This window comes from Colletotrichum gloeosporioides (assembly GCF_011800055.1).
Source record: "Colletotrichum gloeosporioides strain Lc1 chromosome Unknown consensus_37, whole genome shotgun sequence".
Lineage (NCBI taxonomy): Eukaryota > Fungi > Ascomycota > Sordariomycetes > Glomerellales > Glomerellaceae > Colletotrichum > Colletotrichum gloeosporioides.
In genome coordinates this window covers 461438-481949 of record NW_025544682.1, presented here as the reverse complement: position 1 = coordinate 481949, position 20512 = coordinate 461438, and the positions used below count along the sequence as shown (strand labels likewise).

The window sequence follows — 20512 nt, the reverse complement described above, 5'->3', positions numbered from 1 at the left end:
TCCATGATGACGCTGACCTGAGATTGGTTCAACGGTCAGCAGGCAACGAACGGTCCTGTGCGAGGTCGAGGCGACATTGGACGACGGGACCCTGAATATGAAGCAAGCCGGGGGGTACCTTAGGCAGGTAGGTACCTTAACCACCTAAGTACGCAGTACGTTAATCACCGTGCCCTGCTGCTGCCCCCTTTAGCACTCGTGGCACTAACGCACCAGGACCCGTCCGCTGTGGGCCCCGGCGCGACGTCATCTCTGCCAGATTTTGATCCCCCTCCAAATCTAAATCTTGTATTGCTCCTCTCACACACTCGGCCGTCTCGTCTCCTATCCGTCGCCTGTGCCTTTCCATGGCCTCCCTTGCTCCGTTGCCGGCCGCCCAACGTCGATCATGTCTGACTTTGAAGACGAACTCTTGCGACCTGACTAGATACCCAGACTACCTACCTGGGCACTTCATAGTTAGGGGATGAAAAGTGCAGCGCTACCCGGGAGTCAAGCTTTCAACCGTCTCCAGCGCATGACATCGTCGCCCTCTTGGCCGCCCCCCTTGGCCCCGTCAGTCCCGGCACCGGGTCCAGCCCGTCTGCACATCCTGTTCACTTGTAGAAATCTCCTCTGCCCGTTTACGCAATTCAAGACCAACAAGCAAGCGCAAGCGCGTCCGTCAGGTATCATCTCCTCGCCATCCCTGCAACGTGACTACCGGCAACCCGGAAACCCCAGCCTGTGCCCACATAAGCCCATTATGACCCCGCGGGTACGGACATGACGACAGCCTTGGCTCTGGGGATATATGTCTCAAGAGCCGCCGCTTTCTCTTTTTCTTCTCGCTTGGAAAGTCATCCATCCATCCATCCGTACCCCTTTTTGACTTGGCACCATGAAGCTCTCAGCAGACGACAGCATGCCCATCGGCGACCTGCAACCAGAACAGGGCCAGCTGGGCGGCACCTATGTCGACACCATCGTCGACGTCTCTGAACAGCTGTTCTACATGAAGCAACTTCTCCCCCTCGTCAAGCTCCTCGCCCTCGTCTACAAAGTCCGTGCTCCAAGTCCGTCAGAGGAGGACCGCATGAACACCCTCATGCGGACGCTTTCAGGAGACACCCTGAACAAGACGACCACCGACAGGTATCCCCAAGGCTTCACCAGAGACGAGATCATCCAGTCATTCAGCAGGCTTCTCAGCCCCGTCCTCAACGGTCTAAGCGGATTGGACGACTTTGAGAAGGCCATCAGCGCCGGCGAAGACCCCGCTGGTTTCCGGCAGTTCTGGGCCCTCGACGACAGGAACCTGCTCACTGATGCGGTGTCCGGCAGCGGCCCGATGGCGTCCGTCACTGAAACGGACATTCCCTTCCTTGATATCTTCGTCAAGGACAAGACTCGCCGGCTGGCGTTGACCCAGGACCACGCCGCCCTCGTTCTCGTCCCCCACGACACCAGACCGGGCGACGAGATTTGGGCCATGTCCCGCACCGAGAAGCTGATCGTCATCCGCCTCGACGACCCAGAGGCTGCGTCGACGACCGTCGGCATTCTTGGAGAAGCGTACAGCCACGGTTTCTCCAAGGAACCGCCGCCTCCAAACTGTAAGCAAGTGTACAATAGCGCGGAGTTCTTGACGTCCTCCGTGGCTGTTGGCCTGGCCGGCGCAGTCCCCAGGTGACTGCAACGTTGCCGAATGAGAGGACAGCCAGTACGATTCGGATCGGCAAAAGCATAATTCTTGGAGAAATTCATGTCTTGGTCAAATGATGAGCGGTCAAATTTGACCAAGGTCCTTGTTGGAGAGGCATCAATAGCAGGCGTTCGGGTTCAGATTGTGGTACGGGAAAAGCGAGCACAGCACATCAAGGCGGGCGCACTGGCGTTCATCGGAGTCATGAGTTAGTTACACACCAAGCCAGGAAACATCGCGGAGGCATTTTCAGATACCACCACAAAACCAGGCAAAAGATGAAGAAGCCTCAGGGGCATCAGCAGATAAGAAAAATCAGAGTTTCGCTTGACAGGCACCTTAGTCGCAAGCGGGGAAGTGAAATGACATTGCCGCAGGATGCCCTAGCGCAATTAGTCGCTTCGAGACCACCCCTGAACCTTTGATTATGGGCCCGACTCGCTCTCCTCAGCGTTTGGGCCGTAGGACCTACGGAGTAGGATTGAGAGGTTCATCCAAGATTTCGGTAAGCGGTGGACAAAGGAGTCGGCCAGAAATTGAAGCAACTCAATTTTGCCGGCTCAACCGCCGCCCGTTGACCTCGACCGTTCAATTGAGAGATATCGCGGTCAACGGCAACCTCTCACAGCGAGATCAGGGCCGTTGCCACACTGTTCCGTGAACTCTGCCAGACATCATAACAGCACGCGACCTTCTCACGAACCTCACAATGAATGGCCTACTCCTATTGTCCGTGAGGTCCATCGCAGCGGCCATGCTGGTCGTCGTCGGTGGCTCCGTGCTGTACTTTTTCAAGCTGCTGACGAAGCACCGCGGCAAGATGGCCGATCTGAAGAAGCAGGGCCTGGTGAGCCGTCTCCCGTCGTCATCTTCGTCGTCATCCGAACTGACCGTCATGCCCAGCCCGTGGTTCCTCACAACTTCCTCTTTGGCAACCTCCTCGAGGCCAAAAAGGCCTTTGACAGCCTGCCGCCCGGAGTGCACGCAAACTACGTCCTGGCCAAGCTGGCCGAGCCCTTCCCCAACGGCGCCTTCTACATGGACACCTGGCCGATGGCCGACCCGATGCTCCTCATCACGGACCCGGACATGGCCCACCAGGCCGTCTACCACCCGGTCGTCGGCTCTCAGAAGCCGCCCATGCTCACCGGCTGGTTCCACCCCATCACCGGCGGCCCGAGCCAGTTCGACACCAACGGCCGCCCCTGGAAGCACCTCCAGAATCTGTTCAGTCCCAGCTTCAGCAATCAGAACATCACCGCCGAGGTCCCCATCATTGTCGACGGCATCCGCGTCTTCGCCGAGAAGCTGCGCGAACAGGCCCGCAGGGGAGACATGTTCCGCCTGGAGCCCCTCGCGCTGGACCTCATCACCGACATCATCGGCGAGGTCCTGCTCAACGTGCGCCTCGACACGCAGAAGCAGAAACACCCGCTCGCCGAGGCGATGAAGGGCCAGCTGCGGCTCAAGTTCACTGCCCACAAGCCCGAGAACCTGCTGTCGCGCATCGACCCCGTCACTCTCTTCCGCACCTGGAACGGCGGCCGCGTCCTAGACAACCACATCAAGGAGCAGATCGCCGCCCGCTTCCGCGTCCTCCGCGAGAACAAGGCGCACAACCGCGACAAGACGGAGCGCTTCCAGTCCGTCCTCGACAGCGCCATCGAGAACTGGCTCGCGCAGCCGCAGAACGCGGGGCGCACGGCGCTGGACGCGGACTACCTCCGCATCATGACGCGCAACATGCGCATGTTCTTCTTCGCGGGCTACGACTCGTCGGCGGCCACCATCGTCTACTGCTTCCACAACATCTACTCCCGCCCGGACGTCCTCGCGAGGGTGCGCGCGGAGCACGACGAGGTGTTTGGCGCCGACGTGGCCTCCGCGCCGGCCAAGATCGTCGAGAATCCCAGTCTGCTCAACTCGCTGCCCTACACGAACGCCTGTATCAAGGAGTCGCTCCGCCTGTTCCCGCCGGCGGGCGGCATCCGCCAGGGGTCCGCGGACCTCGTCCTCAAGGACGCCGAGGGGAACCTGTTCCCGACGGAGGGGATCGCAATCACGATGCTCCACTGGGTCATCGGGCGAAACCCGAGGTACTGGGTAAAGCCGGACGAGTTCATCCCGGAGCGGTGGCTCGTGACGGACCCCGCGGACGAGCTCTACCCCCCGCGGGGCGGCTGGCGCATCTTTGAGTATGGGTCACGGCTGTGCGTCGGGCAGCAGCTCGTCATGGTGGAGGCGCGGGCGGTCCTGGCCTGCATCATCAGGGAGTTTGAGATTCGGGACTCGTTTGCTGAGATTGACGGGGAGCGGAAGCTTGACACAAGCGGCCTTGGCGGGCAGAGGGTGTTCATGGTGGAGGCGGGCGCTGCGCATCCCACGGACGGATATCCGTGTAGGGTTTCGCTGAGTGGATACAAGGCATGATGATGTTGAGATGGTAAGAAGGATGAGGTTACGCCGTTGCGTTGTTCAGAGAGTGATTTGGCCGCAAGGGAGACGTGATGTGATGTCTCGGGCGGAGTGCATAATGCAATATCGCCGAGTTTGCCTTGCCAATCATCCTGTCCCGTATATCCGTGGCTTGCTGTCGTTCACGTCGTACAAGTGTCGTAAGCAGTCTACGTATGCCAGGTCCAATTATCTGCACAGAGAGCCAATGTGCAAAATTCGCCTTGTTGACGGAAATCAGGATTCACGTAAGCCCTCAGCCCTCTCGCCTCCATCCTAGCATCTGAACGATTTCACTGGGACCAGATCCCATCCTCTTGACAGCGAATTGAAAATCCTTGGCTCAAACTCGACGTCAACGCCTCAAATCCTTTCGACTCATCTTCGTCGCGTCATCGGATGAACTGGATCGATTCGCAGTCATGGTTGGCCTCCTGGGAGGATTTGACTAGTTTAGATGAGCTACGTATGGCAAGGCGGCAGCATGTAAGATCTGCCTTGTTGACTCCTAGTCGTGCAGGTCATTCCTCTGCTTTTCAGCGCAAAGGAGCCTGGACTGACAACAACCAATCACATATGACACAGAAACACGCAAAGGATCAAGAAAAGCATAATTGGTATCGTTGTGTAAACGTCTCTAGCGAGGGTGTTGTATGAACAGCTGTCCCCAGGGACCTCCCCCTTCCGTGCCGTCTCCCCTTTTTTCCCAGATCGTAAACGCCATGAATGTGGTATAATGTAGAAGAAGGTACACAAGCTATCGAGCTCGTCAAACGAAAGAAATGATGCAGAACAATGATGGGTATATCCGATGCCCCTTACCACCAACCATGAATCACTGACTCCTCTTCCTCTTGCGCTCAAACTCCACCGTGCCTGCCGTGATGTCCGATTCCTCCACCTCGATGATCGGCACCTGCACCCGTGAGGAAGGCGGCTGGTACGCCTGGTACGGCGGGCTGCTGGGCCCGACGCTGTCGCCACTGTCCTGTCTCCTGTGTCCCAGCAGGGCTTGCCTGTCGCCGCGCCCTGGCGCGTCGTCCTCGTCCATCTCCGGCACGGCCACCAGCACGTGCGAGCTCCCCCAGCTTGGCGCGCGACCCATGCTCTCCCTCGTCACGACCTTTGTGTTTGCCACGGATCCGCTGCCAATGAAGCTGTCACTGCGTGCGAGAGGGTTGTCGGCTGGCGGGCTGCTGGCCCACCCGAACTCGGTGTTCATCGCGCGCTCGACCATGTAGCGGTCAAATTGGGTGTCTCTTTCGTTGTTGTATTGAGAAGGTGTGCGTTGGAGGGGCTTCGGCTCGGGTTGGGGTTGAGGTATCGAGCCGTGGGGGCTGCTGGTGCCGCTCTTTGCAGAGGATGTCGAGATGCGACGAAGGGAGCGGTCCCCGAGAGACAACCCGCCGATGGACAAACGGGAGTTGTATGTTGTGTTTTGTTCGAGGTCATTGAAGCCGTAGGGCTTGTGGTTGACCGGGTAGTGGTAGTCGTCGTACTTTGCGAGACGGCGGTACGTTTGAATCGCGTAGATGCCAGGGACGGAAATGAGGAGACTGCAACTGGTTAGCTTTGTCTATTATGGAAGTCCATCATGGAAAGGAGTTGACTTACATGAGGAAGCAGTCCAAGCCGAGGCCAACCACAGAGTAGTGGCTGTCTTTTCTTTGGGTGAAGACAACAATGTCGAGGGCGAGTGTGGCCATCGAGCAAACAAACTTGAGTACGTGGGTGAAGATCATCGTCCATGGTGTCAACGTCTCGGCAGCGAGTTTGGAGACTTCGTAGATGGTGGAGAAGAGGCAGATCAAGGAAAATCCAATGTTGACAGACTCCCATCTGAGCAAGATTAGCTTATACCGTGTGACCAGACGGCAGCAAACTTACACAACTTCAACCGTAGGAAACATGCCCTTGTCCTCCACTTGACTATCCCAATTCCTCAGAGTATCCGATAGACGCCACGAGAAGAGGCCGATGACGGCAAGAAGGACCATCATCTGAAGGATCCAGAAAGGCAGCAGTAGCGCCATGCGCCATCGTGCCCTGTCGAACTGGGCTTGTTGGCGGTGAAGAACCATGTTTGCGGTGATGGATTTGATTCTAGGGAGCTTTGATGTCCGCGAGAGTTATCTGAGGCTGAGAAGACTAGTTCAGACACAAGGCGATCCCGCGAGGTTATAAGCAAGAGACCCAACGAACAACGAACAAACGATGGATGACAGGGATTCGATCGGAGCCGGACCCGAGAGACGCGGGGGTGAGCGAGGCTGTGATGAGGCAAGCCTGTCAGAACTCTCATATGGGGCGTGAGTGCTGCTATTACTATATATAAAAATCACATCACCCAGGGAGCTGGGACACTGAAATGAGTGAGAGTCCCATCACCAGGCTGCAGCATACCTAAGGGCACTAAACCCTGCGTAGAAGCAGCCGCTCCAGGCCTGGCTTGCTTTGGAATAGGATGGATCGGCTGTCCATTCGGGGTTTAGGGAGCCGCTCTGTCGTCCGTCTTTTGCAAGCGGTGAATCTGAACAGCCACGATGGTGCTATTGGACGGGCACATTCAGGTTCCCGCTCAAAAAGCTCCCCTGTCAGCCCAGCCGGCGCAAGCCTAGACGGGGGCCCTGGAGTTACTCCAGAGAACGGAATGGCGGGAGCAACGGGGCATCACTAGTTATTCGTTGGAGCCTGGCAGAGACAGCTAGAGGCATGTCCGGGTGTCGGGCGGCGAGGGAAATTAAACGCCATCGTGCCGGCACTCGACGCCCGCGCGGTTCTCTTCCGTTCGACTTGACGCGGTACGCAAGGGCGGGCGAGATGCTGGAATGCTGGAAGGAAAGGCCGCAACACTGTGACGCATCGGATGGCGTTTGCGGCTGAGACGGGCCATGAGGTATCGGTCAGGCTGATCTTGATAGCCAACCGGGTGAGACCATCTGCGCATGTTTTCCCCTTCTCGCTCGAGAAGGGGGTGACTGGCCCAGGAACGGTCAGGCACTTGCTGACGGCATCAATAGACTGTTGGTCGGGTACTCGAACCTGCAGAAACAGTCAACACAAAAGCAGAGACTCTGCATCGATGGCCGAAAAAGGTGTTTGATGGGTGTGGAGCGCAGCGCCAAGTGTGCCTGCTTCACAGCCTGCCCTGGGTGTTCGCTTAAGCTGGATCATGAGAGCCAAACAGGCAACGCGGAATCCAGAGTTGCGGCTCTCTCGAAAGGCGGTAGGGTTGGGGCGATCGGGGGTTGGCCCTGATCATCTCGCTACGCGCTTGTCGTCTTCCTGAAGGATCATGTTGAGGAGTATGAGACGCGCTTGTGGTGGCTGCGCAAGTCAAAATGAATCAACTCGATCCACTTCTGAATCCCCCGTCTAGGACGCAGAGGAGATTGTGTCATTTGGTGGTGCGTGGGAGGCAGAGGCACTTGGTTCTGAGGAAGAGGGTGTAATAGTGGCCGTCTCGAGTGGACGCCGGTGCCGAGGCGTGCCGGGCTATAACGTCTAACGTGGGTGACTGGGCCTGTTTTGTTGGTCGGGTTGATGATGTGGTGAGGTCTGCTTGGCTCCTGGGAGTGCCCCCCAAGAGGAAACGGCATTCAGCAGGGCTGACGGCGGGGAATGTCGTCGAAAGGGGCATAGCTCGAGGCTAATTCGAGCACCATTGCTGTGCTGACGCCAGGGACGAAAGACATTGGTCTGGTCCCTGCTTTTCCGTCTGTTGTAGCTGGTTACTGGTGTCGTACCCGCCCTTGGTGTGCGTTCTTGCAGACGATATTGTGGCAGTGGCCGATGAGGCTGCAGCTGATTTTTGCGTGATTTTGATTCTTTCCAGTGGGAAAGGTGAGATGTCGCTGGCGAAGCTGTTACGACGAGCTTATTCGAGGTTGGCCATCCACAGGGTCGCAGTGGGTGCAACTCTGGAGCCCAACCGGACGGAACAAGTCCCATTGTTTGTGTTCTTGGCGCAGCAAGCTGGCATGCGAGGCGCAGGGAGGGGAGGGGAGGTCGGAACATTGTTGGTGTGTTGTTGGATGAGTCTGGGTTGATGGGTGAGTGCCAACAGCTGGCGGGACAGGTGGAAGGGAGAAGAGGGCACCGTGCGATGTTGATTTGCATCGGCGGGTGACAGTCACCGTCGTAGGCAGACACACTGTGAGCTATGGGCCCAAGCTCTTGGCGTCTTTCGTCTGTTGCTCCCCGTTTTGGCTAGGTTTGGTGCTTGCTTCTTTGGCTCGTTCCTTGTCCACGTTGCTGTTCTTAATTAACGGGTCCCTTAACGCCTTTTTCTCCCTTCTTCTCGACGGAAGCTCACGGATCCGATGCTGGTCACGCTCGAGGATTCGTCTCAAGATGAGGGCGTCGGGCGTACTTAGGGATCTGCTTAAGATCTTAAGTACCGTCTAATAAGTAGGCGTCTCTTGTTGACCTCTCTCAAGACGAGGTGAGGCCAATAACACGCATCTAAGATCTAAAAGATATGACGTGCCGGCGGTTTAAGGCAGCCGCCATCCTTCCCGTTCGTCCGTCGTGTCAACGTCAAGTCAAGACTGTCAAACTTGAGGCAAAAGCATCGCCGACGGGCACTTCTGTCAGATCGACCATCACGAACAAGTCTGAAGTCGCCAACGACCCAGACGATCGGAAGGCAACACCATGGTCGTCCTGAGCCGCCCTCTCCAACACTGGCCCCAACGCGAACGAAACATCAGACCCAAACTCTAATGGCCCTCCCCCGTCGCTTATTGCGACTTTCTGGGACGAAAGGAGTGGAGCGCGCAAGGGACTTTGTGATGCTCGCGAGGAACAGACCAGTCCCTGTCATCGCAACGGCATCCATCCAGGCTGCCAGTTTGGAACGGAGAATTACACGACCCACTAGAGAAGGATTCGACATCAGGCAGTCACATTTTCGAGCTCCGTAAACCACTCTGCAGATGCCATGGCGACGGGATTGTATTTTCCCTTTTGAAGCAGGCTGGAGCCGCGCTAGAAGGATGAATCGTGGCTGAGCCCGCCCAAACGACGGCCATCACCCCGTGGATACTGCCCCAGAATGCTGAAGCGAGCCCAGGTGTGCTTCTTCTTCGCTCGCTGCGACACCCCTGTCGTCAACACCCACTTCTGGTGGGTTTTCCGCGTTTAAGCTTACAAGCAAGTCTTTCCTGGTTTTCCAAGTCCCAAGACTCAGAAATAGCAACCAGTCGGATCATCCTATTGACAGGCGAGTTCGCGCAGCATCCCCCCGATTCGGTTTGACGTGGTGGAGGGTGAGTGACAGAAAGTATGTGTGCGCATTGATGGATTGTCCGTTCACTGTGATGCATGTTGTTGGTCCAGTGACTTTCTGTGAAAAAAACGGTTTGACATTTGCACGCAATGTGCCCATGCCAACCAAGTATATTCAGAATATTATCTGCCTCAGAGGGCGGTGGATTAACTGGCACCCTCGTGAACCCGATCCCAGATCAAAATAATGCCAATATCGTTGATTGATTGCCATGGTGCCTATTTCGCCTGGTCCCATCCCGGTATTGTCGCCAGATTATGAGATTACAGGCGTCTTTGTGTAGTATATGTTGTTGCAGTTCGTAAAGCTAGTGTCGACCCCTTTCATCCTCCTCATTTCGAGTTTGACGATTTAGATGCCGGCCTCCTTGTTGGCCTGGTAGACGCCGGCGGCGTTGAAGGGAACGATGTTGCCGTTGGCGTCAGTCATGGCGGCCTCGTTGACGGGGACGCTGTTGGCCTCCTGACGAGCCTCGATAGCTGTGACTCGTTAGCATCAAGTGTTTCCCGGTTCCATCGTTTTCAGTACATACGCTCGGCGGGGGCGGCTGCGACGACGGCAGCGGCGAGGGCAAAGAGAATGGCAGAGTACTTCATTTTGACGGTAGTTGTTGGTTGTTTTCGAACGAGTGTCGGCCGGCGACGAGCAGATAATTCCTGTACAAGAAGAGAAGGTTTGGAAGAGAGTGTTGTTTGTTGGTTAGAGAACAAGATCAGAAGAAACGGAACACGGGAAGGAGATGCGGGTATTTGTATCTTTGTCGAGGACTTGTCGAGGAGAGCCCAACGCCCAGGGGGTTGCGCCAAGTATCACCATCGATATCATACATCAGACATGGTATAGGGAGACGACATGCGCACGGGTGCCGAGCCATCCAGAAGTGCTGTCATCCAAAATCTGACTGGAACTACACAGTCGTTGCCCCGGGCCCTCGAGTTGAGACCAGCGGTCAGGGCTTCCGCCCGGTTCCATCCCTGGTCATCTTCGCCGCAGCCCAATGTCGATTGCTTGGCCATAACATCATTCAGAGGAGAAAGTTGTCAACGGGTCGAGGATGGGGAAACTAGGGACCTCCCAGCGTGTCACCGCACTAACAGGAACCACACCAAGCGATGAACGATGCCCCAGCCCATCCGTTTTTGCCCCGGGCTTCGCCTGCCTCAGGGAGGATACTGAGGAGAGGGTGGCCACTGATCAGCAGCGTCCAAGAGAGCTGATCGCGGTAGACAAGAGAACCGCAGTGGTAGAAAAGGTCTGAAACTGGGCTGTGACGAGGGAGACGCGTAGGAGTGGCCCACTAGTCTAAGTGAATGCCGTGTCACAGAGGCTCGCCTACGGCTCGGACGGGCGTAGATCATACAGCAAGCCGCTCGCTATGAGCATGTTCCGGTAGCAAAGTCGGCAGGGAAGCGGGTTTTAACGTCTGAACCCCAGTGTTGCCAAGTCTGCACCCCGGTGTACCTTATTGTGAAGCTTAGCCAGAGGCTGGGGATGTTGGATTCCTCGCGTGGGATGTGGGAGAGTCCAGAACCGGCCTTTTCCCTGACGGCCTCGACGGCTCAGCTTTGACGGGATGAAGGTGTTCGGACCAGAGGCGTTCCCGCCCAGGAGGCGTTTCGAAACCAGCCAACCCCTGTGGTGTAGATGCCAGGGGCAGTGTGACGCAGGAAAATCATTTGGGCGGCCCGTCGTATTTTTAGTCGGATCGTCAGTCGCTGCTTAAGTAAGGCCCTGTCTGCATTCCTCGGGCACAGCACAAAACTTGTGCATGTGTTATGCTTGATAGCACAGACACATCTTATGCCACCCGTATCCAGCTGCATCAAATCGCGGGGTTCGTTATCGGAAGTGGGGTTCAGCTGGAGTGATCCCAAAGCCCCCTCTCAGCCCAGTGACATGCCGTTCCTCCAGCTACCCGTACCTAACTGTCAATCTACCTACTCTCCCCCATTCCAACCTAAGCTTCTTCTCCAACCTCCAACGTGCCAGACTGCTCATCTCCGCCATCTCACGCTGCTGCTGACCCTGTGCGACCGTTCTGCGGACGCTGTGAAGCTCTCTGTTACTTCTCCCCCAAACAACACGCCACTTCGCCACATCCCTCCCTTTGAAACGAGCTCATGGCGACTGTGGGACACTGCCTGTACTGCTTCGAGGCGCTGGCTTCGCACCTGGAAAAGCGGCGGGGTATTTCCCTCAAAGAGATCCAGCAATCATGGCCCGAGTACGCAAAGACCCTGTCGTCCGGCCTCGGTGACGGCAAGGATGCCTCCAAGAAGCTCCTCCCGGCCCTGCAACGCCTCGCCGAGCCCGCCAGCGACTCAGGCTCCGCCTCCTCCGGCTCCAGCCTTTCGCTGCCGGCCGAGACCCCCGAGACATCCGTCGACTCCCTCGCCGATGCCGACGACGACGACGACGACGACGATGTCATCACCGAGTCCCCGCTCTTCGTCACCTGGAACACCGTCTCACCACGCTCGGGCCATCGCTCGCTGCGGGGATGCATCGGCACCTTTGAGCCGCAGGAGCTCGAGGACGGCCTGTCGAGCTACAGCTTGACGTCGGCGCTGCACGACATGCGATTCCCGCCCGTCGAGATGTCGGAGCTGCCCTCGCTCGAGGTCGCCGTGACCCTACTGACCGACTTTGAGGACGCCGACGACGCCATGGACTGGACGCTCGGTGTACATGGCCTGCGCATCAGCTTCTTCTACCACGGCAAGCGGTACGGCGCGACCTACCTCCCCGACGTCGCCGTGGAGCAGGAGTGGACCAAGGAGGAGACGCTCGTGAGCCTCATGCGCAAGGCTGGCTGGATGGGCCGTAAGGACAAGTGGCAGGAGGTCGAGCTCAAGGTCGTGCGATACCAGGGCAAGAAGGAGTCGCTGGAGTATGCCGAATACAAGAAGTGGTACGACTGGTACAAGAACAACAAGACCAAGTCCGGCTGAGGCCCGGCTGGTCTTTCATGACGGGACATGACGGGCGTTACTGGGACACGGGTACATTTTGGTGGTATACGGATAGGATAGAGGCGTGGTCTCCTTCGGATAGAAGAGGATAGCCTTGTGTTAATACAATTATCATGACTACTCGATTGGAGGAATGTGCGCATACAACTTGGCTCTGCCGTCTTCTTGTTTGGTAGGCTCTTCAAATTGAAAACGCCGCCGCTGCTATGTCTTTGCTAATTATGCACAGAAAGGATTTCGCATCAAATCATCGTCGTGTCGTTAAATTCCATTTCGTCGTATGCCATGTCCTAAGCCACATGCTTCGATAGCTTCCCAATACATGAAGCCTCGACAGATCATCTAATACCTGGTCCTGCTACGACTGGATCGGTATACTGCAGCCGGTGGTCTTGGTGAAGCGCTCGGCCTCCTCTTCTCGTACACGACAGGCTGCGCGTATCGGACCTCTTCGACCTCGTACGAAGGTCGGCGCGAACGAGACGTCTCGTGGTGGTAGCGGTGCTGGCGTCTCCTGTGATGGCGTGCGCCGGGAGACCTGCCGCGGTACTTGCGGTCATACTTGCGGTCGTATTCGTCCGGCTCACCCCACGAGTTTGGCCTTTTCCAGAGGCCGCAGGACTTGAGGATCCACAAGAGGATGAGGAAGCCCGCGATGGAGCCGATGACGATGCCGGCGATGGCGCCGCCGCTGAGGTTGTTGTTTGATGCGCTCTCCGCGGTCGTCTCCGGGGTGGATGTAATGGTGACGACGACCTGGCGGGCGTTAAAGGTTCTCGTCGGGGTTTCTTCCGATGATGCCGCGCGGGGGATGAGGCCGGCGAGGGCGTTGAAAGCTGGTGTTACTGGCGCCATAGTCGTGACTTGACGGCTACGTGAGGCGAGGAAGACGGCCTGTAAGGGAAGCGGGAGAGCAGACGAGAGAGGGACTACGGCACCAGAGACGGGACGGGACGGGAGCAGCAATGGAAATACTACAGCAATGATTAATAAATGACGCCAATCCACGTCTTAAAGGGAGCGTCGAAAAGGAAGAATGGCCTGGTCGAGGGCTCGACTAACACCTCGGCCGAGGGATGGGGCTGGGGACTGCAAGTCATGGCATCGATGTGACAAGCAGGGGTTAGGATGTCAAGAACGGGCCAGTCATGTCGACAACATTGGGTGATATGGCGCCGTGTGAGTGTGGGTGGGAACGCGGAAATGGAAATTTCTTGGACGAATCCCCCTCACGGCAAGGTAGATGTCGGACTCTAGCAGGTCGGTAGCCTTGTCTCTGCGCATCTTTTACGACCTGCATCCCGGCCTTGATGGGATTCAAGCTGCAAGACACGAGGTTTCCGGTTCCACATGTCCTCGGTCGCCGCCTTGATGCTTATATATCGACCGAATCATCTTGCAAGGGAGATGCGTTGCTTTGTGGTGGTGGAAGTGGTGCTTGCTCGCCCCCTCGGCTCTTGACAAAGACGCAAATGCGAGATTTTCCAAGTCTCCCGCTTGTACATCGGCCGAGGACAGAACCCCCACGGCAGACGGGGACCAAGCAGCGGGCTAGCAAAGTTGGCGACGCCGGCTAGAGAGTTATTCGCGATGTGACTCTGTGGGAAGAAGTTGTGGGTGGGGCTGCGAGCTTCCCATCACCTTTACGTCACTGGCTGAGCTGCCCTTCCCAGAGGCGGGTGGTTGGGAAACACCCCCGAAAATGCCGCCAAATGCGCCGTAGTCATTGGCCAATGCTCCGGACGTCGCTGTCCGGCAGTGCTGGATGGAAGCTCGGGCAGAGGCCCCACCCGCACCAAGCTGCCGTCCACCACACCACATCATTCTCTAGTGTAGTGTTCTCGCTGTCAATCCTGATCAAGGATGGCCCTTTTCGACGGTTTTTCGCTGTCTTTCGTACTTTGCCATCTTGCCCTGGGTTGGCCCCGTTCCTGAGGCTAGAACGCATGTCTTTGATCTCGATCTTTGTGGCGGACTGTCAGTTGGGTGAGACAGACACCCGTCCCCCCCTCCACGACGAAGGGCATAATTCAGCTGGGTGGAACAGTTGCATTCGACCGCTGGTCAGCCCGGGCTTGGTTGCAGTGAGCGTTTTGAAATCTGTGAGTATCGGTCGAGGGAATGTGTCAAGACTCTCTTCATTACGACCTCGCTCGAGCATGTCGAGTCATGGCCTCGACGGCGTCTTTAGTGCCGGCCATCCGTTGTCGAGACCGCCATTCGTAGCGGGACCTCCGCCGCCGGCGGAAGGGCACAACCCCGTGGTGTGGAACCCAATCGGCATGTTCATGAATGTCTTTCGGACTCTATTCAGATCCATTGTATCGTTCCAATTGCTCGTCGCCTTATCTTACCCTTCCCCTCCATGTAAAATGCCCTTTGGGATCAGCTGCTAGCTTTTGCATGGCCTCAACATCTGCCGTACCTGGCCCATTCTCCATTAACCCTGCCTCCACCGCCAGCTTTGCATACTTGACGGACTGCTTCGCATGCCCGAGCAGGTTGAAGTTGAGCGCTGCGATGGTATACGCGCCCGCGAGCTTCGACTCCAGCCTCTCCTCCTTGTGCAGCTTCAGAAACCTCTCAATGAGCGCGGTCGTCACCCGGGCGTTGATATCCGAAAGCGACCTATCAATCTCCTGGATATCCATCAACCGCTGGTCGGACGCCGCCGCCTGCTTCTTCGCCAGACTGCACTGCGAGCACCCGCACTCGAATCCCCACGCCAGCTTCGCGCGGTGCTGTCTCTCGGACCGCACGCCCAGCTGGTCGAGGTACGAGATCGTGAGCTCCTCACCCGACTTCACCGGCCGCACGACCGTCGTCTGGTGACGTCCGTCGGCGCCGATGTGGAAGGCGACGTTGGGCCGGCAGTCGTGGTTGTACCGTGACACCTCGGGGTAGTTGCCGTAGTGGTGGCCGTCACCCTGAGCTCCTCCGCCGAGGTCCATCTGGAACGAGTTGGTCTGCATGATGTCGACGACCTTGTGGCCGCCAAAGTGGCCCATCTGGCCGAGAAATGTCTCCCGTGTTGATGCTGGGAGTAGCTGCGCCACGAAGTCGAGGAGAGGGTGCTGTTCTGCCGGCGGTGTCCGTTCGATGAACGCGCGATGGGCGATGAGGACTGGCGTTTTCAGCATGACTGTGTCCCCTCGGGCGAGCGACTTGTTGGCGATCATGCCCAGCCCCTTGCCCTCCACCTCAGTGACGCGAAATGACGGTTTTGAGGCACTCGGATCATCCGCGATCTGGAATTTGGCCTCCATTCCTTTCAACTTTTGCACATTTTCTAGCGTTGAGATGATGACCACCCCTCGTCCGGCCGCAAAGCCCCGGTTGGCGTATAAGCAGAAGTTGCCCGCGCATCCATGCGGTCCGGTCCACTCAACTGGCTCATTTTGCCTCGTGTTATTCCGTAAATTGCGTTCTGACTGATTTTCTGTCTTTGCAACATCCCAGGCTGAACATTCTAAGAGCGACTCTTCCAGGGGCGTCCGGGGGCAGATTCGCGCCCCGCGAAGCTGCGCTTGGGCCTCGGGCGCGGCGGCGGAGCAAAATGCCAAGGCGAGAGATATTATTGCTAACGAGGAAAACATGATGGAAAAGTGATGAATAAAATCTCCATTGATTTTCTCCGGGGAATACAATATTTTTGCTTCAGGTGAAATGAAGTGACGTTAAAGTAGCCGGCCAAAACATGGGATGAAGTTTGCTGGTCTTTCGCACCAAGACAGCTCCACTCGTTTCACCCACGATGCTGAAACTTGAGTGGACGAAAGATCAGCGGAACAAGGGCGGTTGGATGGCTTGTCGTCGTCTCATCTTTTTCTTGGGACGTTGAGTGTCCGTCTTGTCAGGGAAAAGTCAAAACTGACACCTGCATCGCTTTGGTGAACAAAGCCAATATAGAAAGCCTCAGCTGTAGCAGCATGTCAGTAGCATGGCGACATGTTGGACCAGTCTGTCTCGTGACATCTTCGATATCCCATATGGGACGCCCCCCTAAGCCTGCACTGGTGTAATCGTAATCCTCACTGCATGTTTCCGCGATGTCCCCATCATCGTTGACATCTGGGGAGAGGCTGAAAACCTCCACTTCTCAGTAAGCTTTGACTTGACACGACCGACAAGACGTCGCGGCTGCTTTGTCCTGTCCTCTTCAAGCCACACGTCGACGGGCTGCACCTTCTGCCGCATGCAAAGAGACTGCCACGAATCAGTGTTCCTCGTCATCACTGCGTTGTAAAGCTCATTGCGCTCTGTCGAAGTAGCCAGACGCATTTCGGGCTGGTCTAGACCGCCGCCCTGGAACCAAGTAGCCACGACAAAGTCCTGGCCAACGGAATTCCACCCACCGGACCCGCTTTCTAGTATGACAACTCTAAAGTGCACAACTCCATAGAAGTCCCTCAGCCCTTTAGTTAGGAAAGCAGATCTATCAGGGTCCCAGAGTTCCCGAGGTGATGCACTCGTTAATTGCAACTGCGCAGGAACATAGGTACCGACACGGAGAACTTCTCCGAAGAAAGAAATACTTTCATGGCAGTTCTCCAATGCGTATGACTGGCGGGGGTTGAGGTGCTTCCTGATCAACAGACGAGTATGCGGCCTAGGATTGAAACGTGGCAACCGCGAGGACGTCTTGTGTATGTAGGGGCTCGACCTTACCATAGTACCATCTCCCTGGTCTCTGAGCAAGATACATAGGTTTCCACTTTCATCGTCATCACGGAGACGACATCCAAGTTCCATTGACATTTCTTGCCAATCGTACTCAGCTCCGAAAACTTCATTTTCGATCCGGAGGCCCTTGTTTGTCATGGTGTACTTCAGAAATTATTATTACAGGCTATTTGAATGGGAAGGTAGAGGTTTCAGGGAAGAAATGTCGTAAAGACTCATTTCAGGTTGACATACCTCAACTGAAGTTTTTTCCGGTGCTCATTTAAGTGTCTTGGCGTTGGCAAACATACTAGGTGATGTTGCTAAAACGCCAAACAGGAGCTGCGGGGTCTGGTTTGGAACGGTTGATTTCGGATTCGGGTGGCTCCAGGCAAATATTGACGTGTCATGGGTATCTCTGATAATTTCTTCTTGCAATCGCATAAAAGCCCTTGGACCTTCGCCGTAAAGAAGTGGCATGTTAACGCCGAAGATGCCCAGAAGGCAGTAGGCGAGGTCTTCATCCCTAGTAGTTTCCCGGTCCGCTGCCCAAGACATGCGACGAGCGATGGGGATGTCAGAAAGCATATCTTCCACAGCTTCAGTTGTATTGGTCAAAAAGTCTTTATCGATGCCAGTTCTTTCTTCCATCTTGTTGCTGAGATCAGCTCTCGTGCCCAGAAAGTTCCAATTCTTGTCGTAGAACTCGACTTGACGTGGCGCAATAAGTTCCTGTAAGGTCCACCCGCGCGTGAACCAGCGCGAATCTTGGAACTGCAAAGACTCGTCGGCGCCGATATCCGCCAGATACGCGTAGCATGTTGTTGACCTCGCGTACCATTTGAACATGGAATTGATAGCTTCAGTCAGCTCCGTAAAGTTTGTCTTGTCGATACAGCACGTGTCAATCCACGCGTGGGAGTGACCCTGATCAAGAGCTAGACGGCATGCTTGCTTGATTTTCGCCCAGCCTGACTTGCTAGCCATAACCTCGGTATTGCCGACGTCTTGAAAGCTAGCCTCGCCAGATTCCCAAGTATGGGACAATATCGCATACTTTTCGGGAATCGATGACCCATAATACTCCTCAATTTCGAGGCTAGTACAGTTGAGCAGTTTCATGGCATTCGTGTGTATCCAAGAAATATTGATGCGGTGGATTGCTTCAGTTGGCGCGAAGATGCGATGGTTGAGGAAGATAAAAGATGCCCAATGATCTGCTCAGAATGTAGTTCAGCTGTGGTATGCCTAGCTATCTAGGCAGCAAGGCGGCACAGTCTTGCTTGGCCATCTTATTTGCCCGTGCAATGCAGTGTGACGGAAAAGCTTCCGGCAGGCTTAGCGAGGCTTGCCTGCCGTGAGACTGCGTCAACATGCAGGAGCTGGTAAGGCACTATAGACTGCAGTGCGAACTTCAAAAAAGTAGATTGGAAAGGCTGGGCTGTGTAATGAGCTCTAATTGTGAATTCTGAGAGGTTCCTGCTGTCTTAATAATATGTACATGTTCAAGCCGTCTCCACTACTTGAGCTGCGTCCTCCCGAGCCGTTGCCATACCTCACACGCATCGAATCCAGGAAGCAATGTGGCCAGAATGCCATGGTGATAGTGCTTGGCTGCGTCTTACGCTGAGAAGGTAAGGGCTCCGCTTCGAGGCCAAGCGCTGCTGCCGTTCGGCCAAGATTGTAAATGGCTCTGTCGCTTATTGTGCTCAATAAACTCTCCAGTTCTGGCGATTTGGTAACTTGGCTGCCGTGACCGAATGCCGGCGTTCATTTGGGACTCTCAGGATGAGGACTCTTGCGCTTGAGATTCTCCCTCTTTGGACTGTCCACGTGCAGGCTCTCCTTCGGCTTCTCTCTTGCGACCTGCTTCTGACCCTCTTTCTTTGACGCAGGCTTTCTCCCGTAGACCGAATACCCATACCAATACGCATGAACACCCAGATTCTTAACATCCTGCCTTACTTGGGAACCGAATATAATGACCTCCGCAGGCTTCCAACCCATCACACGGGTCAACAACGCCATCGCCATACCCTCGATCCCGGGAAGTAAGGAAGCCTGCACCCAGCTGCCGATTTCCTGTAACCTCGGATCTTCGGGCCATGGCGACGCTGGCATCTTCTGCTTCGTAACCGTTACGTTCTCGAAGCCAACCCGCTGGAGGATGCCCTCAAACTCTGACGTGATGGTGAGGGAACGGCCCATCCGCGCAATGGCCTCGCACAAAAGAGACGACCACTTGTACAGGGCGTGGTCTTCCGTCAAGGTTCCGTCATCGCATGCGACCGGGTAGAGATTGTCGTGGATTTCAAAGTATCCGCCAGGCTCCAAGTTCTCAAAGGCCTGCTTGGCAATCCATTCCCAGTCGTTGAAGCAGCCGATCATGTTGCGGGAAAAGACAAAGTCGAATTTCTCAGGCCACGCCCACTCTTTTTCGAGGTCGTCAATTTCAAACTGGCAATTGGGCGGAACATATTCGGGCTGAATAGGGCTCAGATCTACGCCGATGACTGTGGCGGTAGGGTGTTCATCAGCGTAGTCCAATGCCCAAATGCCCGTTCCAGTTCCAAGGTCGAGCACTCTATTGGCGCCGTTCTTCTTGGGGCACAAGCAGAGCTGCCCATCCCACACGACAGTCCACATGTGGTTCGCAATGTCCAGGCGTTCCTGCTCGAGGTCGTCATTCGGGAGGACGTAGTGACCGTCACTGAAGCGGTGGTAGGTGCGTCCATTTTCCCTGCGGTAGTCCAGGATACTGGCTTTCAGCGATGCGGTGGAAGCTCCATCGTCATCGTCGTCATGTTCGGGTTGGGTGTAGTACGGGATCTCGAACCTGAAGTCGTGGTCGGAGCCCGCTCCGAAGGCAACAGCCTGAGCTTCGGGTTGGGTCTCGAATTGACCGTCAGGCTGAGTCTCACCGTGGGACTCGGGCTGGGTCTCGGGCTGATCCCGGTGTTCTTGGGCCATCGTGTGTCCCGGCCGCAACGTAGTAGTCGAGAGTCCTTAGCCGTGAGCCATCACACGTCGCGACTCCTGAGTCTGAAGGGTCTCTTCTGTTTGTTGCAACTGGATAGTTGTGCTGGGCACATCCCTTCCCAATATTCCCTGTAAGTTGATCCATCTCCATTGGGCGCTCCACTTTATTGTTTGTTCAAATTGGAGTATTTCCATTTTCCTCAGCTTTCCATCCCCGGTCCGGCGACCTTGCCTTTCGGGTCCTAGCGTCGCCGGTCGCGGATCAGGAATAACGTGCCACCGCTCAGACCCGGTCCGGCGCCGACGAGGGCCCACCATGAACGGGAGACGGCGGAGTCCCGATGACGCTGCCGTGGGGTATCATAGAGACGGTGTTAGCTATTCGCTGGAAAACCATCATTTCTCGTCAAATGTGCTCTAGTCAAGTGCTGTCTTGAATCCCAAACGAGCCGCTCATACTTGTCATTGACG

At 56.1% G+C, this 20512-nt stretch overlaps 8 protein-coding genes across 8 annotated transcripts; 3 read left to right on the top strand and 5 right to left on the bottom strand.

The window, feature by feature from the left end:
• Positions 1–880: 880 nt before the first annotated feature.
• On the top strand, positions 881–1672 carry GCG54_00004437 (uncharacterized protein; the record flags this gene model as incomplete). The annotated part of the gene is made up of 1 exon (XM_045404486.1): positions 881–1672. The coding sequence occupies one exon, from the start codon at positions 881–883 to the stop codon at positions 1670–1672; it is 792 nt and encodes a 263-aa protein (XP_045265270.1).
• A 721-nt stretch (positions 1673–2393) lies between these two features.
• GCG54_00004436 (putative sterigmatocystin biosynthesis P450 monooxygenase) lies at positions 2394–4114 on the top strand (the record flags this gene model as incomplete). Its single annotated transcript, XM_045404485.1, has 2 exons — positions 2394–2531; positions 2588–4114. 2 exons carry the CDS (start codon positions 2394–2396, stop codon positions 4112–4114), a joined length of 1665 nt encoding a protein of 554 aa, XP_045265269.1.
• Positions 4115–4973: 859 nt separating this feature from the next.
• On the bottom strand, positions 4974–6219 carry GCG54_00004435 (uncharacterized protein; the record flags this gene model as incomplete). The annotated part of the gene is made up of 3 exons (XM_045404484.1): positions 4974–5694; positions 5753–5977; positions 6026–6219. 3 exons carry the CDS (start codon positions 6217–6219, stop codon positions 4974–4976), a joined length of 1140 nt encoding a protein of 379 aa, XP_045265268.1.
• A 3560-nt stretch (positions 6220–9779) lies between these two features.
• On the bottom strand, positions 9780–10024 carry GCG54_00004434 (uncharacterized protein; the record flags this gene model as incomplete). The annotated part of the gene is made up of 2 exons (XM_045404483.1): positions 9780–9907; positions 9961–10024. 2 exons carry the CDS (start codon positions 10022–10024, stop codon positions 9780–9782), a joined length of 192 nt encoding a protein of 63 aa, XP_045265267.1.
• Positions 10025–11548: 1524 nt separating this feature from the next.
• On the top strand, positions 11549–12379 carry GCG54_00004433 (AMMECR1-like protein; the record flags this gene model as incomplete). Its single annotated transcript, XM_045404482.1, has 1 exon — positions 11549–12379. One exon carries the CDS (start codon positions 11549–11551, stop codon positions 12377–12379), a length of 831 nt encoding a protein of 276 aa, XP_045265266.1.
• Positions 12380–12742: 363 nt separating this feature from the next.
• Positions 12743–13255, bottom strand: GCG54_00004432 (uncharacterized protein; the record flags this gene model as incomplete). Its single annotated transcript, XM_045404481.1, has 1 exon — positions 12743–13255. The coding sequence occupies one exon, from the start codon at positions 13253–13255 to the stop codon at positions 12743–12745; it is 513 nt and encodes a 170-aa protein (XP_045265265.1).
• Positions 13256–14567: 1312 nt separating this feature from the next.
• GCG54_00004431 (Vegetative incompatibility protein HET-E-1) lies at positions 14568–18184 on the bottom strand (the record flags this gene model as incomplete). The annotated part of the gene is made up of 4 exons (XM_045404480.1): positions 14568–14696; positions 14755–15802; positions 16491–16815; positions 17374–18184. 4 exons carry the CDS (start codon positions 18182–18184, stop codon positions 14568–14570), a joined length of 2313 nt encoding a protein of 770 aa, XP_045265264.1.
• Positions 18185–18832: 648 nt separating this feature from the next.
• GCG54_00004430 (Secondary metabolism regulator laeA) lies at positions 18833–20032 on the bottom strand (the record flags this gene model as incomplete). The annotated part of the gene is made up of 1 exon (XM_045404479.1): positions 18833–20032. One exon carries the CDS (start codon positions 20030–20032, stop codon positions 18833–18835), a length of 1200 nt encoding a protein of 399 aa, XP_045265263.1.
• Positions 20033–20512: the final 480 nt, after the last annotated feature.